This window comes from Pelobates fuscus, chromosome 5, assembly GCF_036172605.1.
Source record: "Pelobates fuscus isolate aPelFus1 chromosome 5, aPelFus1.pri, whole genome shotgun sequence".
In the NCBI taxonomy this organism is placed as follows: Eukaryota; Metazoa; Chordata; class Amphibia; order Anura; family Pelobatidae; genus Pelobates; species Pelobates fuscus.
Genome location: NC_086321.1, coordinates 6518430 through 6542379, shown reverse-complemented (window position 1 = coordinate 6542379; position 23950 = coordinate 6518430). Strand labels below are relative to the sequence as shown.

At 37.3% G+C, this 23950-nt stretch overlaps 1 protein-coding gene across 1 annotated transcript; it reads right to left on the bottom strand.

Annotated features, from left to right (window-relative positions):
* Positions 1-453: 453 nt before the first annotated feature.
* LOC134610539 (serine/threonine-protein kinase SBK1-like) lies at positions 454-23950 on the bottom strand. Its single transcript, XM_063453503.1, has 7 exons — positions 23911-23950; positions 23611-23787; positions 22954-23042; positions 22110-22207; positions 1626-1801; positions 1178-1386; positions 454-1011 (listed from the first exon to the last, which is right to left on the bottom strand). The coding sequence occupies exons 1-7, from the start codon at positions 23948-23950 to the stop codon at positions 454-456; spliced, it is 1347 nt and encodes a 448-aa protein (XP_063309573.1).

Sequence of the window (23950 nt, the reverse complement as noted above, 5' to 3'; positions counted from 1 at the left end):
TAAATACACTTAGAGGGTAAGGGTGATGGGAGTTGGCACCCAGACCACTCCAATGGGCAGAAGTGATCTGGGTGCCTGGAGTATCCCTTTAACTAACCAAAGTCTAGCAATATACAAGAACAAAATGAATATACATAAATCAAGATTTTATATAACCCCAAAGAGAAATGGAAACCAAATTGCATGCATATTTTCTTTGTGGTATATCTACAAACTGCTGTAACAGCGTGCTACTTTAAACCATTGTCTACATTTCAACTAGTTAGCAGTTAAAATAGTGGATAAAATGTTCCCTTATCCTAAACAAAACACATCAGTTCTTAAACTATTGTTGTATCCTATCTCAATCTTGGATATATTTGTGAGTTGAAAAATGCGTTCGGCTACAATCAGACTTACCGGAATCTGCAGCTTTGATTCCCTAAGTTACTGCCCACTTTTGGTCTGCGTGCCTCATGTAATGTCCTTATGGGGGATATCGGCTTTCCATGGCCAGTGAATATATTCCACAATGTGTGATACAGAACATCTGTCAGTAGCATCAATGGCCAACATTAGTCTGAAGAAATGCTGGGATTCAGTGGTAACCAACCTCCACTCGGCTGGTATTGGCACAGTGTCTTTAAATACCTGCCAGTGAACAAACTGCAAATATTGTTGGTCCCTTGGTAAAGCCTCCTTCCATGGGAAACAGCCAGTGAGCATCACATACACCAGGACTCCAAATGCCCAAACATCAAGGCTAGGGTGCAATAATATCGGCTCACTGTCTGCAACAAGGCAGAGTTCAGGAGCCATGTAGGGAATGATCCAGGACATTCCTGGTACATAGGTTCCCTGGAGTCGGGTGAGTCCAAAGTCTGCAAGTTTGATGCAATGGCATTCATGGTCCATGAGCAGAATATTATTCAGCTTGATGTCCCGATGGACCAGTCCCTTGTAGTGGATGAACTCCAAGGCACTCGTCAGCTGAAGAATGCAGCGCTTCACAATGTCCTCTTGTAAACCAACCTGTAAAGGTGAGAAGATAATAATTGAATCCATCAGACATAAGAGATTCATTTTTATTTACAATAACAATGGGTAGGAGGACAGGGGGGTAGGGGGTGTTTATTTACATGGGAATTACATTGATTATTAAGACCATAAAACTAAATGCGTGCCAATTTTTGGAAACCTCACCTTTTGGTGTTATGATGGAATGTAGTGTCCCAGCTGGTGCAACCTCCTGAACAAACACATAGTTGCTTGGTGTTTCGAAGGCCATTCTAAAGGTGGTAACGATATGGGGATGAATCCCAAGGTAGACGCAGATACTATATTCCAAGAGGAAATTATCTGCTAAAGTCTTCTCCTTCACCAGCATTTTCAAGGCCACCAGCTGTCCTGTTAACAAAACAAAATATACTGTGATCTCCAGCTACTCATGTTTATACAGATAATAGTTTTATAAAACCATGGCTTTCAGTTTATGGACTAGCAATTTCTTGAGGTGCCAAAAAGCATCGGCATTGTACTTTACCCTGCTAAATGCAGAAATCCATTAGAACTTACTCTGTATAAAATAAAGGACTCCAGTTTTTTTTAAAAGGTGAGAGATGAGCATACAAGCTAATGTAACTTACCTGAACGCCTGTGATTGGCAAGGAGAACCTTCCCATAAGAACCTTTGCCCAGTTCTTTAATTGGGTCCAAGTGATCCATTACAGACATCCTCGTCATGGTCTGAGATGTCTCTCCCACCAGCTTCAGAAGATCCTTTGCTGTCTCCTTAGTGACATCCATGATTGTAGCGGCCATTCTAAAACCAAAGAAAGTGATCAGTGTAATTGATATCATTAAACATTTAGTATAAATGTATTGCTGCCTGATTTAGCCTACAGGTCTTGGTATTGGCTGAAGGTGCTCTGAAGATGCAGTTAATGTGCCTTCTTTGGGGACACAAACCCGGATCACTGCTCTGATAGAATAAAGGTTGTATGCAATTAGCTGTGCAGAACGGTGGGGGAGACATGTGTTTATTGTCCTTACATTATTAGATCAAATGGTAAATGTACAAACCCAAAAACATATGCACTATGAAGGCTTTTATTAAAAATAGACATTTAAACCTGTATAAGAAATTTAAAAATGTTAAATTCTATAAAAGAACCATTGCACTATATTTTGGGTAAATCCTTATTTCCATTCTTAGCATTTTAGAATGCAGTATCAGAGGTGAAGGGCAAGAGAACTACAAGACACGGCGAAGGTCGGGTGGGCTAAAATATGATCAGAGAGAGAGTTATGAGACTTTAAATTAGAGCAATGGGATTTTGGGTGGAGAGGAGGGCAAGCTTTAATTGAAGAAACTGTGAGCTGGGGAAAAGATCTGTAAAAGAGGAATATAGAAAGTAAAACAGTGAGTAATGAGATTACTGGAGAGGATGGAAGGTTTAATAAGGCAAAATATCATAAATACTACATTCTAAAACGAAGAATCGATCTCGTCCACCACTAATTGACCGCAAGTGAGAAACTTTGCTTCACCACTTTGTCAAGGGGTTTGAAACCCTGTAATTGTACTACCAAACTAAATTTTCCCAAAAAGGGGGGCATTGAGCTATAGTTTGTAGATAAATACATAGAAAGTAATAGTATATAAAGTAGAACAAGGGGGTGAAAAAACAAAACAAAATGATAAAAAGCTATGTGATACACAGTTGCAACAGTTAACTGTGCAGCGTATAAGTGGTATACTGGATTCTTTATTATCCACCAGGAAATATGTGCCTAAATGTGTAGTATTAACGTTTGACTCCTTTTTGTATCCCATCTACTTCGAGATACTTGGATTTTTATCATTTTGTATTCTATTTTTTCACCCCCTTGTTCTACTTTATATACTATTACTTTCTATGTATTTATCTACAGACTAATACCCCCTTTCTTGGGATATTTTAACGTCCATCAATAAACGTTATATTTTAAAGTGCTCACATCACACTAATTTATTTTGGTACTAAATTCTAACAGATAAAATGTTTTGAGAAGAAGCTTTGGAATTGGTTTCATTTTAAGAATATTTATATTTGTACATAAATTCACAGCGTCTTCAGCCAGTTACTTCCACAAAGCCTGAAAATCTTCTGACCGTCTAATTGCCAATCCACCACACATCCTAACCAATAACCTATAAACCAACCCTTTTCCCACAGTCTATTAACCCTTCATCCCATCGATACCCGGACTGAGACTGCCATACTATGAAATCCTTACCTTCTAGAGATGAGTAGAGCCAGGAATAGAATCGACACTCGCTCAGTCTGTCGCTCTGGATACAGAATGTTACTGAGCAGAGAGGGTGGATATGGGTCTAATAAGGGGCAGCTGATTGGGTAACTTTGCATACAATAGGTTAATTACCCACCAGGGTTCCCATTCATTTACATATAAATAGAAACTTGGGAAACATGGAAACTGAGACTCTTGGAAAGAAACTGTTGCTAAATGATGTCACTGTTAGAACATAAACTAATTAAGTTAAAATCTATTTTAACAGAATCCTGGAAATAATGCAGGTAATATTTTAACTTTATTTTATTTTTGGACTAACATTATCTTGGAATAACAAGCTTTCAGGAGATCTTCCTGTAAATCTAAAGCATTTCTGGAGAAACTGACCCATCTCGAACCTGATCCATGATCCGGGGTTATAGCCAGATCAGATCGTACACAAGTAGGGTAGTAGGAGGAACAAAATAACCACGTTGTTCCAGGGGGTAAAACATATTCTGTATAATGGTCAGAGAGTGAGGAGAAAATATATATCTATATAGAGAATAGTTCTGACCCTGTAGAAGATTCGGGCATCCCCTGCTATTACCCTAGTTATCCCTGTGTACAATGTTCCACAGGGTCAGAACTATTCTCTATATAGATTTATATTTTCTGCTCACTCTCTGATCCTTATACAGAATATTTATTTTTGATCCTCCTTTTACCCTACTTATCCCTGTGTGATCTGATATTGCTTTTACTTTGTATTGAGATGATTGTCATTATTATTCATATAAAGTATCTCCTGGCAACATTTAATGCCAATTAATGTAAAAACACACTTCTTCCATTGTCTATGGACATAACGTAATGGTTTCTACCAGTGGATTTCAGGGCACGATGTGGGGATCTAAATGTTTCCTGGTTTTGCCCCTCTATATAATGCTGCCCCCTAACCGGCTCTCATGCCGTGCAGTGTGGATAGGGGCTTACATTGGTTCCTTATTGTGATTGCAGTGGGAGAGTATTCATACAATAACAATATATATGCAATAATTCATGCACTGGTCAACCTTTCTACCATGTGATGGCTGCTCATTGCAGTGACAGTGATTGCAAGAAGAAGCTGTTACGGTTGCCTCCAGGCTGGCTGGAAGTTGGACCATAGAAAGGATGCTCCTAGCGCTCACCAAAGGACCATCAGCACCGTAGACACATAACTATTGCGTAGCCACCATAAGTACTGCACCGTTGCTTGGCTGGTATCTCGCCATTTGCTCTGTGCCCTAGACCTACGACCAGGCTCCAGGTTCCAGTAGGTGAACCTCTTCCTTCTGTAGAGCAAAGCAGGATCAGGAACAAGAGCTCTTACAAGAGCTCAGTAGCTAAGGGAGTATGAAGAGCATAGCAATCCCTGTAGTGATTGTAGCTGTCCCCTACAAACATGAGTCAAGGCTGCAAGTTAGAGGGTGAAGTCATTCTGTTTTATTGGCACCAAAAGAACCTTCTTTTATGCAGGTTTCCCTTAGATAGGACCACCCACAGGGTTTAACAAAACAATCAATCATACACGTACATTAACGAAAACACTCCCAGCAATTACACACAAAATCCTCCCCTCTGCCTGTGATATAATTATGGTACACAATACTTAACATAATTATCACAGACAGTAAAAATACAGTTTTTACACATCAACTGTAACTTTAAAACCATACATCCAATCTTCATAAAAATTACATATTAATCAGCACAATTTAAATATAAACATAACACAAATCCATCCAGTAGATCAAAAGTTAGACGGAAGTCCTTTATGACCGACCGCAAGCACATTTTCCTGCCCCAAACAGTTCCATAGATTTGGGCTGTGCGGTCGGTCTATTTCACACTGAAAAACGACTACGTCCCATTCGAACGGACATTTGAATCTTCGAACGGGACTTAGTCTCTGCAGCTGAAAGTTTAGTGTAGGAGAAGGTAAGGGTCAGCGGTGTTCGCGGAAATGTGTAGCCGATTTCAGTTCCATGAATTTGGCTACACATACCGCTGACCTCGTTTGAATGAGCAAAGATGGCTGCCGCCACGTGTTCGTTTGCACGAACAGCGGCCACCCAGCGCTCGGCAATTAACCTGCAGTAACCTCACAGCCTGGGAGGTAAATTGCCTGCACACTTTAACTTCTGGGTGGTCTGCCTGTGTGGTACTTGGTTCAGTAAGCCCCATTTACTGAACCAAGTGGGAGAAAGCCAGGGACACAGTATATTAAAGGTTTAGGGACAAAGTCACTATGTCCGCAAACAGTTCTTAAAGGGCCATACACACCCAATAAAAGTCCATACATTTTCAGGGGCACAATCTCCCAGGGGCCATAGTCATGAGGAAGGAGGCTGGCAAATAGGCTTATCCACAACCCAGGGAAGCAGGGCAGTTTGTAACAGAAGCCATGAAGGAATTCAGAAACTGGAGAAGATAAAGAATCAGTGGATGGATTACAATTTGGCTAAAATGTCAGTGTTTGCAATTTTTTTTTTTTTAAAGTCTTGCTTTCAGAGTATTTTTGGCACTGTATTATATCTTATTTCTTTTGAAAAGAAAATGCAAATTTGAGTTTTTATTTTTGAATATTATGTAAATCAAACCTTCTAAAAGCTTTCTATTCAGTAATCACAGTAATTGCACACCTCAGTATTAATCAAAGCTTAGTATTGTCAATCTCTTAATGTAAATACATTCACAGACTACTATATTAAGTTACTGTCTCCTTTTAGTCTGTTTAGCAGTTTCTATGTAAATGCAGGATTTGGGTGTGTTAATAAATTTGGGTTTAGAGTTAGAATGATATCCCACCTACAATAACAATGTCAGTCTGCATCCAGCAGGGGGCAGAGCTGAATAATGAAATATTTAATGGAATTTAAAACATCTGTAGGATTTTTTTCTTTGTAAGATGAATGTAGCGGAGGGCAGTATTAGAGACCACGATCTCCGCTGGTTCCACCGGTAAATCCACAGTCAGCGCTGAAAAGTAAGGCAAGTCCCCAAATCCTCCCAATAACCGGACGAAATACAGTTTGGGAGTCAACTAACTCGCTTTATTCACAAGCTGGCATATTTAAGCAGTTCCCCATGCAAGGGGTTTCCGTACAGATAATTCAGGGGATTTCTCCCAACAGGCATTGTTCTTCTCCCAACAGGCATTGCTGCACGAGAGGGATACTCCCACTAAAATGGACGATTAAGTGGATTATCCCCTCGTGCAGCAGAACCGGCAATTTACTTTAAAATATATATTTTACACAATATTCGGTACATTGAGATGACCGAACGTTCGGTATATAGCTGGGGTCTGAGCGCACCTTTTGTGAGAATACCGCTCAGATCCCAGCTGAAATGACCGAACGCCGCACAAATACAGTTTTGCATAGAAGTTACCCTCAATCTGTCGAATGTATCTAGGGGAACGATTCTACCGAAAACCGGGCTCCCGAATGGCCTGGAAGTGCAGCGGTGTTCGCATCATCGAGTAGCCGTTTTTAGTTCCAGGCACTCGACGACCAAACACCGCTGCGAAATAGACGAATCCAAGATGGCCGACCGCCGCATGGTCAGTAGTCGAACGACGGCCACTCAGGATAGTCTATAATTACCGATTGCAACATTGTTGCAATCGGTTAACAAGTGCCACATGACCCTAAATGTGTGATCTACCAGGGGGGCCCGTATTCGTTCGGCGAACGGCTTAGATCGCCACTGTTCGCCGCTGTTCGCCGAACGAAGTGCTTGTATGCTGGTAGCTTACGGCTGCCAGCATGCGAATCACTATAGCATAACATACACACAGCAAGTATACACGGCACACAGTACAGCCTACAGACAACCTTCCCATATTATAGTTCAGAAGTGGGTAGGTTTGCCACAATGAATATTCTAATTCTTTATATTCAAATTAATTTCATTTCAGACACAGGAACTGAGGCCCTACCTATGTATCTAGTATTACAGACTTCCATTGTATATCAATGGTCACTACATCTGGTTCTAGTTCAGATAGATTGATGAAGGCCTGTTGATATTAACATTTGACCCAGCACTGCAAGCCAGACTCACGTGTGTATTAGGAAGAGACTCCTTGTAGCAGTACTAACCCTCTCCGGGGGCCTGCGAGGTCCTCTGTTCCCGCCAGGCGCGGTCCTGCATCTGCATGAGCCGCACGTGGCTCGTCTGACTGAGTTTACAGGAAGGCGGGCACTGACCGCACGTCTCGGGCGCTCTTTTAAAGGGACAGTGGGAGACGAAATGTGAAACTGTCTCCCATTGGCCCATGTCATTCCACATTCCCCATAATCACGTTTTGGGGGCCTGGATATGACAGGGGCCAATCAAATTGGTATTTATACTCCTCTTTCCTTTAGCTCCCTGCCCTATCGTAGTTTCTGATTCAGTTCCCTTTAGTGCGTTCAGTAATGTTTTTTTCGTACTAGAACTTGGCTTTTTATCCCTGCTTTGTATATTTTGTCGGCTTCCTGACTCCTGTGTACCAGACCTTGGCTAGTGCTTGTTTACGCTGTGTCTCTGTTCCCTTGACCTCGGCTCGTTCCTGACTCTGTCACTTCTGTGCAATCAAGTGTCACATGATTTTGTCATTACATATACATTTTTTTTTTATTTTTTTTTAAAGGCCCCAGAGGCTAAGCAAGAGGCACCACTAACCAAACACTTCCATGAAGACCAAGGAACTCTGCAAACAAGTAAGGGACAATGTTGTTGAGAAGTACAAGTCAGGGTTAGGGTATAAAAAATTAAAAAAAAAAAAAATATCCAAATATTTTGATGATCCTCAGGAGCACCATCAAATCTCAATGGAAAGAACATGGCACAAAAGCAAACCTGCCAAGAGACGGCCGCCCACCAAAACTCACGGACCAGGCAAGGAGGGCATTAATCAGAGAGGCAGCACAGAGAGCTAAGGTAACCCTGGAGGAGCTGCAGAGTTCCACAGCAGAGAATGGAGTATCTGTGCATAGGACGACAATAAGCCGTACGCTCCATAGAGTTGGGCTTTATGGCAGTTACATTACTTTTAGCAAAAAAACAAAATGGCACATTTTGAGTTTGCGAAAAGGCATGTGGGAGATTCCCAAAATGTATAGAGGAAGGTGCTCTGGCCTAATGAGACTAAAATTTAACTTTTCAGCTACCAAAGCTATGTCTGGCGCAAACCCAACACATCACATCACCCAAAGAACACCATCCCCACAGTGAAACATGGTGGTGGCAGCATCATGCTGTGGGGATGTTTGTTTTTCAGCAGCCGGGACTGGGAAACTGGTCAGAGTTGAGGGAAAGATGGATGCTGCTAAATACACGGATATTCTTTAGCAAAACCTGTACCACTGTGCGGGATATGAGGCTAGGACGGATGTTCACCTTCCAGCAGGACAATGACCCCAAACACACTGCTAAAGCAACACTTGAGTGGTTTAAGGGGAAACATGTAGATGTGTTGGAATGTCCTAGTCAAAGCCTAGACCTCAATCAAATATGAAAATCTGTGTTCAGACTTAGATTGCTGTTCACAAGCGCAAACCATCCAACTTAAAGGAGCTGGAGCAGTTTTGTAAAGAGGAATGGGCAAACGTTGCCGTGGTAAGATGTGGCAAGCTCATAGACTTATCCAAAGTGACTTGGATCTGTGATTGCCGCAAAAGGTGGCTCTACAAAGTATTGACTTTTGGGGGGTGAGTAGTTATGCACATTGACTTTTTCTGTTATTTTCTCCTATTTGTTTGTTTCACAATAAAAAGACTCTCCAAAGTTTTGGGCATGTTCTGTAAATTAAATGATGCAAATCCTCAAACAATCCATGTTCATTCCAGGTTGGGACGCAACAAAACACGAAAAATGCCAAGGGGGTGAATACTTTTGCAAGGCACTGTATATAGAATGTTCTTGGTGTAAATTATGTTTTACCACCCAAATATAACGTATGGCTTTAATCATAGACTGGACAGAATTGTTATTAAGCCATTACCCCTTTTCTATGATGGCCACATTATAAGGTATCCAATAACTTTATATGTACGCCTCTAAGTAACTGCATTTAAAAAATGTTTGCAGTTAGAAATTCTTCAATTCTTTTAACATTAAAAATGGGTCCGATCTTGAAGTGCTTACACACTGCTGTATTGGTCCAGATATGTGCAAAGACTTTGTTATTTTCGGATGGTGTGTATGTTTGAATAAATATTAATTTTTGGCTGCAAGACAATATGATTCCATTAATGGAACTGTGGTGTGACAAGCTTCTCAGGAACAGTTAATTTCCTACAAATAAAGACAACTATGTATGAGAATACACTACAGGGAAGGTTTGAGGTGCAATTCTGGGGCCATGAGCTAAATGCCCAATCACCATGGAAACATGGATGTTTCTTTATATTGAGTAACTTTACATCTGATCCATTAACTTCCATTTACTGGCGATATTTCAGAACTCCAAGCGTTAATTGTCAATCTGTGAGTGATGAGATGTTTCAATACAAGGCTGAGTCCTACATTGCGCACTAGACTGTCTGTGAAAGAAAGCTGCTAGCTGTTAGTAGGTTTCCATCTCAAGATACCTTCTTACTGGGATAGAAACAGAGGGCTCTTGTCAAGGGTTTTATTTCTTTAAATGGTAATCAGCACATTTGTCTTTTAAGGTCTACAAGCTAAACCTAGTGCCCATCATACACAGCTCATTGTTTGGACATTTTATTAGATTATCGGTGGGATTTATAATTTATTTCCCATCATTCCCGTGGCTAGATATAGAGAATATTCTAATGAGTTGCTTAGTGTAATAAGTGGTCTGTGTTTTCTCCTGTTGATATGTACATCTTTTGTGTATATATAGTCTTGGGTCAAAGGCTCGCTACATTAATATACGTCTATATTAATGAAAAGTACTCATACGCAATCTGACTTATGTTTCTTATGGTGTATTCTTGGTTACTGATACATAATAAAACAACAAAGGATGTTACATGATCATAGATGTTCAACAGCAGATGGTAATTGCTGAACTTTTTGAAGGAAGCGTAACATCGCTGTACAGGAAGAAGAGCCAAGAGAGAGACCTGGTGTCCATTTGTTCAGTTACTATATAGATGTGCCCATACTGACGTCAGAGTATAGCTCTAGCCATATAAGGACAAGACCCCCAATAAACATTCCAGAGTTCTCATACAAGAAAACCTTGTGACTTATTGATACCATCTGTTACTTATGTCAATCCAGAAGGATATTGATACTTTTGAGTTTAGAGAAGGGCTACTAAACTGGTTCATGCATTGCAGGATAAAACTTACCAGGAAAGGTTAAAGGATCTTAACATGTATAGCTTGGAGGAAAGAGGAGACAGGGGGGATATGATAGAAACATTTAAATACATAAAGGGAATCAACACAGTAAAGGAGGAGACTATATATTTAAAAGAAGAAAAACTACCACAACAAGAGGACATGGTCTTAAATTAGAGGGACAAAGGTTTAAAAATATCAGGAAGTATTACTTTACTGAGAGGGTAGTGGATGCATGGAATAGCCTTCCAGCTGAAGTGGTAGAGGTTAACACAGTAAAGGAGTTTAAGCATGCGTGGGATAGGCATAAGGCTATCCTAACTATAAGATAAGGCCAGGGACTAATGAAAGTATTTAGAAAATTGGGCAGACTAGATGGACTGAATGGTTCTTGTCTGCCGTCACATTCTATGTTTTAATATCCATAAATAATCAATAGAAACATAGAATATGCAATATTCTATATTCAGTCTGTTCATGGTTTGTCTTAAAACCATAACACCATGTCACTGACCTGTTCGTTCATACATCACTTGTATCATATTCATCAGTCATTGAGCATAAGACAAGATGTAGTCACAACTTTCTGTTATGAGAATTCTTAGGTCGAGTTTCTACCCTCCTAATGCTTGCTTTACTTCAAACTCCCTGTGCTTCCGCTATGTATTGGTATTCATAACGACTTGAAGAAAAAAACTAAAAAAACTAAATATATCTATCTATTATAAATTAATAAAATATTTACAAAGGTTGATCCAATAAATAATGTAAAGCAATGAGAAAGATCTACCTGATCTGTTACAGTCATGTCTTTGTAGATACAATCCAGATCTTGTAACATTCTAAACTGTATCCCTATCATATTGCTAATACAGACACATATCACAAAGTATTTTCATTCTCAAGAATTGATATTACTCAAGTACTAATACATGTATTGCTTGTATATCCCATCCAGTTATATATCCATGAATCATGTTTTCTAGTAAATTAAACTGTCACTTTGTATTCATGAATTACATTCCTATACCATTAATCCCACCTAGTGATGATTGTATCAGTACTTTACAATCATAGTATATAATCTGTATATACAGTAGGCTCTCACTACCTGAAATATACCAACACTACTTATAAGACTCATAATAGTTTGCAAAGCTTCAAAGGTTGTGGTGTTATCAACCATGAAGTTATCGAATTCTGCAAATAATGTTTGTTAATACTTATTATTCTAGGAATCTTCCGATCACATCTATTTATTGACATCATTATTGTTCCCGCGAACATCCCACCTTATAGTAACAAACTTTTCATTCATTCGGCGAAAGGTTTACTTTAAAAGAACTCAGAGAATAATTTAAATTCATTATCATCGCTCTCCTCATTAGACCTTAATTGTGATGACTTATTAATGTATTACATCTGAACATAAAAGTAGGATTGTCCAAATGTTACCCAAACATTTGTATTCCTTAGTACACTTCTTGAACTAACTAAACTAAGCTAGGGGTTATACTGCCCAGAAACTCTTATTCCTAGTCATTAAATAACTTATTCATTGGATACCGTCATATCCAGAAACCTATTCTCCCTAGCCCAGACATTTTTAGACTTAGGCCAAATATAATTGTTTACTATACTCAACTACATTTCAAATCTATTCCTCTTATATTCTTAATGTATACCATTATTTAATATAAATTATCCTTCCTTAGTTTTCTTCCGCTAGTTACCATAGTTTGTTTTACTTCACCTCGATATTAACAAATAACTCATTCTTGTGAATCTATGAAATACTTTTGAACTCACTCTTTGTAGTATTAGCTATACAAAAACCTCATTTTATCTGCCCCTGATACTTCTCATATGTTATGTCATAATGTAATAGTTCTCTTCAATACTATATTTTGTAATTTTCTTCCATGTGTTACACATTTATAAATACTCTCTCTTGGTATCAATATACTCATAACTGATAAATAACGTTTCATTGTCTGTTTTCTTTTCTGTTAATATTGAGGAATTGATAGGTATGTTAGTGTTTATTTCTTTCTTTTTTAAGTCTGTTAATCTTCTGTATCGAATGAACTCTGTAAAAGCTTCCATCACAGTTTGCAGGTCAGATGAAGTCTCTTTCCAAGAGCTGATGTCCAGTTGTCTAAAGGAATGCTTTCCTAATTTATTGTCACAAGGATCTGTCACGCTTTACCTACATGAAAGCAAAAAACATGTCCAGCATCAATACAATGGCTTACATAATTTACAACTCAATCATATATTATACAGTTTAACATTGAATTACATGCACTCCAAAACATTCTCATTTCTTCTCATGAGATCTACCATCTAGTGGTCATTGCTTTTGTGCCATGTAATGTTGTAAATTCTTTAAATGTCCTTTTATATCAATCTTTCTACACATTTCAATTTTCAATGTTTTACTAACCATACCTTACTAATCATACCCCCCTTTTAAACTGTTTAATAATCTGGAGGTATCACCTTGTCATATGTCAGTTGTTATAGACAAATATTGTTTCACACTATACTTTAGCAACTTTTTTCTTCTATATAATCAAAACCTATGTATGTCCAGGCTTTGCAAAATATAGTAATCCATTATCAGTCATGACATTAAAATCTCATTCTCATGAATTAAATCAAAGATTTTAAATCAACCTAACTGTTACATTAGTGTATTTCATTCTGAGATAACCTTAATGTACACATTTTAATTAATTCACCGAATACTTTCCTAGAACACACATAAAAACAAACAGCTGAACCGCTTCCAATTGTTTCAACTGAAAACTGCAAAGTTAAAAGGCAAAGGCAGATTAATTCCTAAAGCACCAAAAACAAATAACTTTAGGAGTTAGTCTGCCTTTGCCTTTTAACTTTGCAGTTTTCAGTTGAAACAATTGGAAGGGGTTCAGCTGTTTGTATCACTCTCTTACAAGGAGGCTTCTTTCTCTGCCTAATTCCACAAGCCATTTTAACCCCTTAATTTCTGGACTCCTGCCTTACTTTATTTAAGAAAAAAGCAACTTCTCTCAGTTCTTTTTTTCTTTAGTTGTCACAATTGCAGTTGGATCTAGAGTTCCAATTTTTTTCACAAATGCATTAATTAACTGATCTTGAGTAAAATTAGCAACCAGTCTATATACACTTTCAAATTTTACAAGAAAACTAAAAAATATTCCTTGTGTGGTTTTAGTTTTTCCAACACTTCAGTGTTGTGAGGATATTTATGGGGTGATAAATATTAAAGTAATTTCATAAAAATTATAAAATATTTTTTTATTGTATAGAAAATTGATATCTTGGCACTGTTCCTGATGAAAGATTTTAAAGCTGAGAATTACCCACACAATTTTAATTTAGATCCTAGAGGAAGTTTCACCAGAAGATTTTTATTTCAAACATTAATCACAAATTAATTATAAAAATATAATGTGACAATAAAAATATGTGTAACATGTGTGACAATCAGTGAATATTTAGGTCTAACATAACTATACAATATGGCAGTGGTTTAACACAATATAGACCACTAAAAGCAACCGTTACATACACCAGTTGTCAACAAGATTTATGATGGGACACTGCTTAGAAACCAAATTCATAAAGAAGACAAAAGTTCACAGAACACAGCAGTGCAGCGTAAAACAATAAAAACGTTGTCTGACGGTTTAATCACACTAAATTAACTCTTCCACTGCTGGCTGCAATTCTCATAGGCAAGATCATTCACCATTCCTATGACCATCCAATAAGAATAATTCTAACCAGATTTTACGTTTGCAGAATTTTAACTTTCCTGATTTAAGATTTACTATTTCTAAATTGTATAAGCTAATATATTTGGATAATTGTGAAACAAAACACAAAATCCTTTCACTGTATAGCTTTGTGGTGATACAATTTCACCAATGTGACATAACACCAGGTGTTTGTAAATAAATAATGAAACTTTCCTCTAAATAGTAGATTTTAACCCGAAGATCTCCTCAAATCTTCCATATAAATATGAAACCAAAATATGGGTCAATCCAACTATAGGGAAATAAAAAGTGACACAGTGCGACTGTTTGATAGATGTATAATAGTGATATGTGCCAAATCGATCACTCACACTTTCAGTGACAATAGGGCGTATCACAACTCCTTGTTCTCAGATGTTTCTCTGCTTTCAAAATTATTCAATCTCATTAGTGGAGAAAGATACAAAAAGAAAAGCAATCCAGAATGAAAAAAGTAGAAAGGCTTGTGCAAAGTACAAAAAGCATTTATTAGTTACACATAGGTAAGAATCAATCAGCATAGGATAAAAACTGTCCACAATGTGTCCAACGCGTTTCTTCCCACTACAGGGACTTCCTCAGGGACCTTGCAGCAGTGTGACAGGTTTAACTATGAATAAAAAAAAACCATTCCCTCTCCCTCCCTCTTAAATACACCCCACAATCAGTAATAAACATTCATTCATGAGTTCCACCGATGAAATTCAGCTGTTCGCCATCGGAATGTAATCACTTACTGGTTCCGGGTATATGACGTCATCACGTTCCGCTGTGTGCGTGCGTCATGCGTTCCAATTGTGTTCCATAGATTTTAATTTATATAGAGTACCATGGTCTTTTTGCCAAAGGATCTCTCTGCAATTTTGGTTTCTAGTATTTAGGTCTTGGATTAAATTGAGCACATATGAGACACTTCTGCAATATATGGATACACTTTTTGGTTTAAATTAGGATGATACAATTTATTTTGCAGGACCTTAAACAGTTGTCCTGTACCCAAATGCCCTGTGTACGATGATTGAATACAATCAGCTCTTGTAATAAGCCACTAGGTACAAATGTTTGTGTTTCATTGTGTTTAACTCTGTACATGCCAGTTTCAGTATCTAGATCCATTCTTTTTATACTGAAAGCTACATCCTTTCATTCTCTATCTGATCTTATAGGGTATTTGTTATTTGTCTTTTACTAACAGTTGCACTCATTACATTTCTCAAGTATTACAACTCCTCAAACAAAGTTTCCTTTGATTCCTGATCTACAAGTCTGTTTCACAACAAGTTAAACCCTTTTTTTTCTTTTCAATAATTAAACAGTTCTGCCAGAATACCTGCATGTTTTAAAGCTTTATCCTGAGAATCTACCATTCCTCGTTTCTCCATATTGGGGGGTGAAGTGTTAAAGCTTTAACTACATAACTGCTGTCACTGATTATATTCACTGGGTCATATATTTCTAGAAATTTCTTTACAGACTCTAACTCAGTTTTCTGAGCAGACATATGGCCTGGCAGTCTATCTTTGCAATTCTTTTGTTTAATCGTCATATATGGCATAACCTGTGTGATGTGATCCATCAACATAAAATCTTGTTCCTCCACATACAAACTAGAAATCCCTTGTATTGTTTGCTTCTCAAAAGGAGATCTGGATTATATTTCCATTTCCTTCTGACATCAAATCAGGAATAACACGGCTTTTACTGGTTTCTACCCTGGGTGGTTTATTTTGTAACTGGCTATATACTCCTAACTCAGAACAATTTTGTAACAGTTTTAGATATTTGGGGGGTTTGTAAATTTATCTGTCCAAATCCTGCCATGTGTTGTGTTGCTTCTAAAGCCAATCATACAGCCATGAGCTGTTTTACACAGGAAAACATTCCTCTTTCCACTGGATACATAATTTTAGAAAAATATCCCAGTATTCGTAAAGATTCATGCTACCTTTGCATTAAACTGCTATTAATGAAGAGACACCTGCGTAACATTGAACAATATATGGTACTGTTTCAATGGGAGCAGCTAGCACAGGCGCTTGTGTGAGAGCATCTTTTAACAGATTTAACTCTTTTCAAATTCCCCTGTCCAGATGATCTTATCTTTTATATTTTAGCATATTGCATAAGGGTTTTGCTATCCCTGCCATATCATATATAAATTCTCTGCTAACATTTATCAAGCTTAAACATTTCTGTAGATGATACTGTCATTGGCCTTGGCAATTGCTGCAATGCTTTAACCCTTGCTGTACATGGCGTTTTACATTCTGGATCTATATTAACTCCTAGGAAAGTAAATCTTTCCTTCAAGATCTGCACTTTGAATGTGTTCAGTTTTAACCCATTATCTGCCAGTGTTTGACAATTATCACACAGTATCTGCTCATGCTCGTCCCTTGTTACTGTTTGAACTTAACAGATCATCAATATATTGCAAAATCTTATTCCCATACCCCAGGGGTTCCAATACTTGAGCCATTGCTTTATGAAAGTAAGCTGGTGAGGCGTGGAAGCCCTGTAGCAACACCTGGAACAGATATTGATGATTTTTAAAGGTAAAAGCATAGCGATACTAGCTATCTGCATTGAATGGTATAGAAAAGAACACATTGACTATATTCAATACAGAAAGTACTTAACATTAGCATCTATTTGCGCCATGATATCTGATGAGATTTACTTATTCACCACATACGTGTCTACAATTAAACCATAAGTGCCATTGGCTTGATTATTAGCCAAATGGTGACTTAAATTTGGAATTACCCACTCTCAACACTCCTTGAGATACCAATGCTTTTATCACCTGATTCACACCTTCTTCTGATTCTTTGGGATCTTATATTGTTTAACTGCAGGGGGGGGGGGGGGTCTAGAACTACAATTACAACTTGCAAATTCACTATCCCACAATCTTGTTTAGACTTAGAGCACACTGTGGGGTATTTAGTTTTAAGATATGGTACAACCTCATCATCTTGTTGTATAGAAGGTGACACTTCACTCTGTTTTACAGTTATATCATGACTAAACTATCTTAAATTATTAGGTTTAAGCACTCAACCTGTTTTGCTCTCACCTAAAGCTTGCCATAAAACCAAATTTAATAAATCCACATACAATTTTTTTTTTTCCATTGACAACATCCATTCCCATAATAGTACAGTGGGAGGAGAGGTCGACCCATAAGTCACAATTTATTTTACCTCCTTCAAACTCAACGTCATTATCAGTGGATAGAATTGCATGTGCATGTTTTCCATTAAAAACTTAGAAGGGATTTGTTGATATGCTTAAATTTTTAAAGGCAAGCGTGTTTTATTAGAGTCATTCCTGCTCCTGTTTCTAATAAAACTGTTATTTTTCCCTCTAGTCTTCCATAAATATATGGTCGCCCATCTTCACTTCGTTATCAGCAAGATAGATCTGATAATAGCTAGGGATTACACATCCCTATTTATTGGTGGGCTAAGGCAGATTTTACTTGTCGATTTGTGACTGCCTCCACCTTTCTTTCAATGGCACTTAACATCAGTATACACTCTTCACATGAATTTGATATGTGAGGGGGGGTTGGTTGAAGATGTATGCTCTGTTTTTACAGCTGCCACTCTCTGTAGATTCTTATTGTCTGGGAAATTCAATTTTCTTTCCCTTTCACTGGGTAAGTTTTTTTCTTCATATTTAGGACAATATCTCCTAACATGACCTTATTGGTTGCAATTATAGCATACCATAGAATTACTCTAATAAAACCCTATAATATCTATCTTGGGGTGTGGCCGAATAGTTTTTAGTACCCTGGTAATTTTGTTAATTTTGTGGTCTTTCCTTAAACCTCACTCTAAAATTACCATATTCAATTAATAACCTAATTTCTCATTCTACCTTCTTCACTAGACACATTTTTAATAGGGGCCAGTCCTGCTGAAGTATCCCTAGACAAAAGTGTGTCTGTGCAACATTGTAGTTATTCCTGTGTTTTTCCTTTTTAACAATTGCAAGGATTTCATAATTTCCATAGCAGCAAAATCTCTTAATCTAGCTCATTTGGTTACCCTGATATTCTAGAGACATATTCACTAACACGCTGCCTGTGTTACTCTTTAGACATAGTAAACTGTTTTGTGTCAGTAATCAAATTCCATGCCTTATTCCTTAAATTAGCAAAAACATGTATATCATAATTTTCTCCATTTAAATTAATCAAAAATAGAAAATTCTAAACTATTCAAACCAGTTGCACACTGTACAACCATTAGCAATATATTTGGAAACAATTCCTGCAACTAAACTCTGGGCTTTTCACATTCTTTATCCTCCAACACATCAATGAGTTAATTTTTAACCCATTCACTTAATGAGACTGGCAGCCAGATCAAACGACATCTGGTGGCTACCACATCACTAAATTTTCGTTTATTCATTTCACCTTCAAAAACCCTCATATTGTAAAAAGGTCCTTTTTGCTCATCATATTTAGACACATTTTTACTCAATCTGGCTAATCTGAGAGTATCCATCTGACCCTTTTCCTTGCACAATTTCCCAATTTTCCTATATCTTTTCTTCTCTTCTGCCCTTTTCACACAACTTCTACTTCCAAACTAAAATCCAAATCTTTCAGATTTTTCCACAAAATATCTGTAACATTCCCCAGACTAACAATTTTTGCAAATTGTCAAAATTAGTAACAACGTCTAATATTGGACACGTGAGACATTGTTTTATGGGTTCTATTTAACAGATCAGTCTGATTCTTAAGCATTTCTTTCATTATATTAAAATCTTAATTTCCTTGACATTACTTAATCCTTTCAACAACTGCCGAGAGTCTGAGGTTTTGTTTCAACTAATGTTGCATCCAATGCACTCTCAAAAGAGAGCCATGGGGGCGATTTCCTTCTTTTAACACTTTTAAGGAGATTTACAGTTTAGCTAGAGGCTAGGTAAATTACTAGACCTTGCAACAACACATATATTTTTCAATTGTTTTACAACACATTTCTTTTTTGTTTCGATGTATTACAAACATAACAATTACTGGTCTTTTTAAGTTGACACCATTCCTTTATAGAATCTTTATTTTCCAGAAAGCCTTTTGCCAGTAATGCAACTTTTTCTTTCCCTTTTAACCACATTGCTTTGCTCAATACCAGTTAATCTGTCTAACCATTTCAATACACAATAGCGTTTTCAGGATTAACTCTTTTACAGACAGATCCTATTCCATTTGACAGCAGTCTTTTGCTGCCAATCCATAATTAACTAACAGTTAATACAATTTGTTTTAATATACATATGAGCAACTTCTACAGACATGTTAAAGACACATACCCTTGAAGTATTTGATTTCCACAGGTGTGCGCATCATCTGATGGAAGAATACTTTTTGGAATATGTAGTTATTTCTTGAGAATCCTCCGAAATGCCATCTTCGATCTGCAATTTGTCATAACATTTATTTCTTCATAAATAAAGTATGGATAAAAGGATACAGATTGTCCTCTCAATTATTATCGTCATATTCTTCCGTCAGTACTGAGCATATTTCCACGTTCGAACGATTTTTCACCCTGCGCAACTCTATTTTCGCATAGTAAAGCTGAATGTTTAAATAAAGGATTTTTGGGATGCCATCCTGCTGTATCAGTCAATTGTGTTTCTCCTGTTTCAAGCCGGGTACTAAAGCTTTTTCTTCAGGGAACAATTTCAACTTTTCTTCAGTGAGTTTCTTGTCTTCTTATTGTAATCTTCTTGTAGCTTGTAGCAGTCATAATTCAGGCTTAAATCAAAAGTTTGCTGTTGGTGCCCGCATTCTCCACCATTAAATGTAGGAAATTGGCATTCCGTGAAATCTTTGTTTGTCACATATCAGTTTTCTTAACAATCGAATCAAGTATCTTGCAGTTTAACTTATGTTTATTCAAACATAACAATTATCATCCATCTGGTAATAACAAATGTCTTTAACATTCTTTGTCCAATACAGAGAGCAATGTTCCAGTTGTTATCCATTTTTGATGTTAAAGGTATTGGCCACGAATTCTAAACTACAATTAGTTTTATGGGTTTAAAATTCAGTTACAGAGGGGAGTATACATAAGATTGCCTTACTTTAAAATAAGTGGCTAATCATAGATTTCAAATTAGGCTAAGTAACTCCCATTTTTCTAAGATAAAGTCATACGTTATATTTGGCGTCAAGATATGTGAGACAAAGAACTTCTATATACATGATGTAATGAATAATTGTCTGTAGAAATGTGAGTCTTCAAAGGAATTCAGGCTTTCAAGGCTAGGTCAAAGGTTACTATAAACAAGCCCTTCAACATCACTCTTAAAGTGAACCAGATGTGGTCTCCATTCCTATACAATGAAAGTCTGTAATACTCTATAGGCCAAGGTATGGCTTCTCAATTTCAGTGTTCTTGAAGCAATCCGAATAAAACTTATAATATTTATATCAACACGTTAAATACATTTAAAGTACATAAAAATATTTTTCAGAAATCGCTACATGGGCCCAGCATTTCTGTTAAAATGGCTAGACCTAACATCTCAAATTATGCCATTTGTTATACTCTGGGGTGCCTACTTTTGAAAATGGTTTGCCATAATAGTGGAAATGTTATTACCCAGGCTGCCATGCTCTCTCAAAGGCGAGAGAGACCCATAAAATCACTTTGTTAAATTGCCAACTTTGAAAAGGACATCTAATATTATTGTCCCCGTGACTTCCCCCCCAAAACAGAAAATCTAGTACATGGGGGTACTGTTACATTCAGGAGACAATGTTAAATACAAATAGTGAGGCTTTGTTGCAATAACTCATATCAGGAATATGAAATGTCCTGTGAAAATTGAGTTCATGTGTGTGAAAAAGCACAAATAAAGCTTTAACCGCTATGTGGGCCCTTCATTTCTGATAAAGTGGTTAGACCAAACATCTTGCAATGCACCATTTCTTATACTCTGGGTTGCCTACTTTTGAAAATGGTATGCCATAATAGTGGAAATGTTATTACCCAGGCTGCCATGCTCTCTCAAATGCGATATAGGCCCAGAAAATCACTTTGCCAAATTTCAAGGTGAAAAAGCATAAATGGATAAGCCGTATATATGACCGTGTAACTTTCCAAAACCCCATAAAACCTATACATGGGGGGTACCATGGCGCTCGTGAGACATCCAAAAGCATGGTACTTACCATTCAAAGGAGGTATTCCAAACCATGATAATGCAGGCCCATGTATTGGAGATTTGAGGAGATAAGAAAAAAATTCCAGTAGATGGGAAAGAATTTATAGACTTCTGAGTGTGCCCATGTAGAAATCAGATGGACCGGTCTTTCCTGATGTTTCCAATTACTTTCAAAAAGATCTTCTAGCTGTGCTAGACAGTCTCTCCTTCATACTGAATGACGTGTCCATACCATACTTTAGGATTTACTCTGGTTTGGCTCATGTTAAATATTTACTTTTTATATTATTGCAGTAATGACCATTTACATATAATTTTATGCAATATGGCTTCTACAATGTTCCTTATTACTAGTAACTTGTTCACAAACTATACAAATTAATCATTTTTACTTTTTTTTAGTAGCTGTAAGAAGATCATCCATAGGAAATATCCAGTATGTACAATGTGAAAGCACTAGAGCTCCACCCAGTGCACTGGAGTAGTAACTGCATAAACCCACATGTTATTACACCATGCTCTGGGTGGGACTCTGTTCATCCTGGTGTAGATTGAGAGAGGTGTTTCCACCCTTGGTTTCCTGCCTGGTTCAGCTTGCTCCTGTATAAAATTAGAAATTAATATCAATTATTGGGAAAATATGTATCACAATCTGCCCTTTGATCTTCTCCCTGTATAACCTCATCCATGGGGCAAGGAGCTGGTTTATAAAATGCGTTATTGTAATGTGTATATAATACAAGCAATGCATGAACTTCAAATAACTTCCAATTTAAAATGTAACCTCACACCGTTTATGAAGCAGTTGGTAAAATAAACAAACTCCTTTATAATTACTAAATAAAACCTTAAGAAAATGGAATAGATTCTATAAAATACACGTTTCCTATTACTTATTTTATTTATTGTAAGTTTAACCCCTTTAAGATTTGAAGTTTTAGGATGTTTACAAATCTAAACGTTCTAAAGACCTTGTGATCATACATGCAAAATAAACCAAATGGATACCTGACATAATGCAAACATTATTGGATCTTGTGTGAGCACCACCCAATGCACAGAACATGTTCCTGTAGGTGACCACTGAAAGGCATAAAGTGAGCTTCTAAATATGAAATAATCCTGGTTTATATTCTATTACTAAGCTGTGTATGGAGAATAATGAAATACATTTTAATAAAGTTAATCTTTACATGTTTGTCACATTCAAGTGGATTTAGTGTTTTCAAAGATCTCTAATCTCCCTCCTCCTGTATGTAACTGTTATTTACAATGTCTTATTCACTTGCCAATTAACAAATATTTACCTACAGTTATTCATGGTCCATGTTCCTCTTCGCTCTGACCTTTCTCCTAGCCTTGTGCGGAATTTCAGATTTCAAAATCTCGTCCATGTACATCAACACATCTTTAGCTTTCCCTCTTGTATTGATGTCTATGGACAAGATGTTATGGAGCATTTTTTTTTAAATCCAGGCCAGGGGGCAGCTTGTCCCAAGGAGAAAGGGATGTAGTGTGAAGAGAAATGTGTTTGCCAATGTGAAAATCTGCTGTATTACCTGTCGGTTAATGTAGCAAACTTCCATGGAAAACTTCCAGTCAGCAGAAGAAAAAGGACTACACCAAAAGCCCACACATCCATCCTGGGATCTGCAGCTAACGGGTCCATGGAGGTTTCATATAGTTCAGGAGACATGTAAGACATTGTTCCTGTCTGGTGCCTGATTGATTTGCCCTTGGCACAAGTTAATCCAAAGTCTGTAATTTTGGCTCAAGAGCATTCACTATCAAACACCAGGATGTTTTCTGGTTTTAATATACAGGTGGACAAGTCCCTTATTCTTCATGAACTCGATTGCACTGGATATCTGCACTCCACCTCTTCACTACAGCTTCTGAAAGACCGATTTGAAATATTAAATGCATTTTGAAATGTTTAGATTTCTGCATAGCTATAGTTAGTCTGCTTAATTTCAGTTATTTGTTAGTATGCTTACATTAACCGGAATCGGCGACAGTAGATCCCCAATCGGTGAGGGCTCCTGAGCAGACATAAAGCTCTTGGGTTTCAAAAGCCAGGCCATAACTCCCAATGATATTGTCATGTAAGAAGGACAGACTGAACTCCATGAGGAAGCTACTTTGGGACAGCCTGCTTTTTATCAAAGCCTTTACTTGAGCTGCAATTAAAACAGAAAATGACTATAATGAACATGTAACATTTAAATTACAGGTATCAGAGGAAGCAAGTCAGTATTTGTATAATAAATCTGTCTATTTTTGGGAAAACATATCAACCAGACCTTCCAGGAGCAGCTCCACGTTGGATCCACTGGCTGCCAT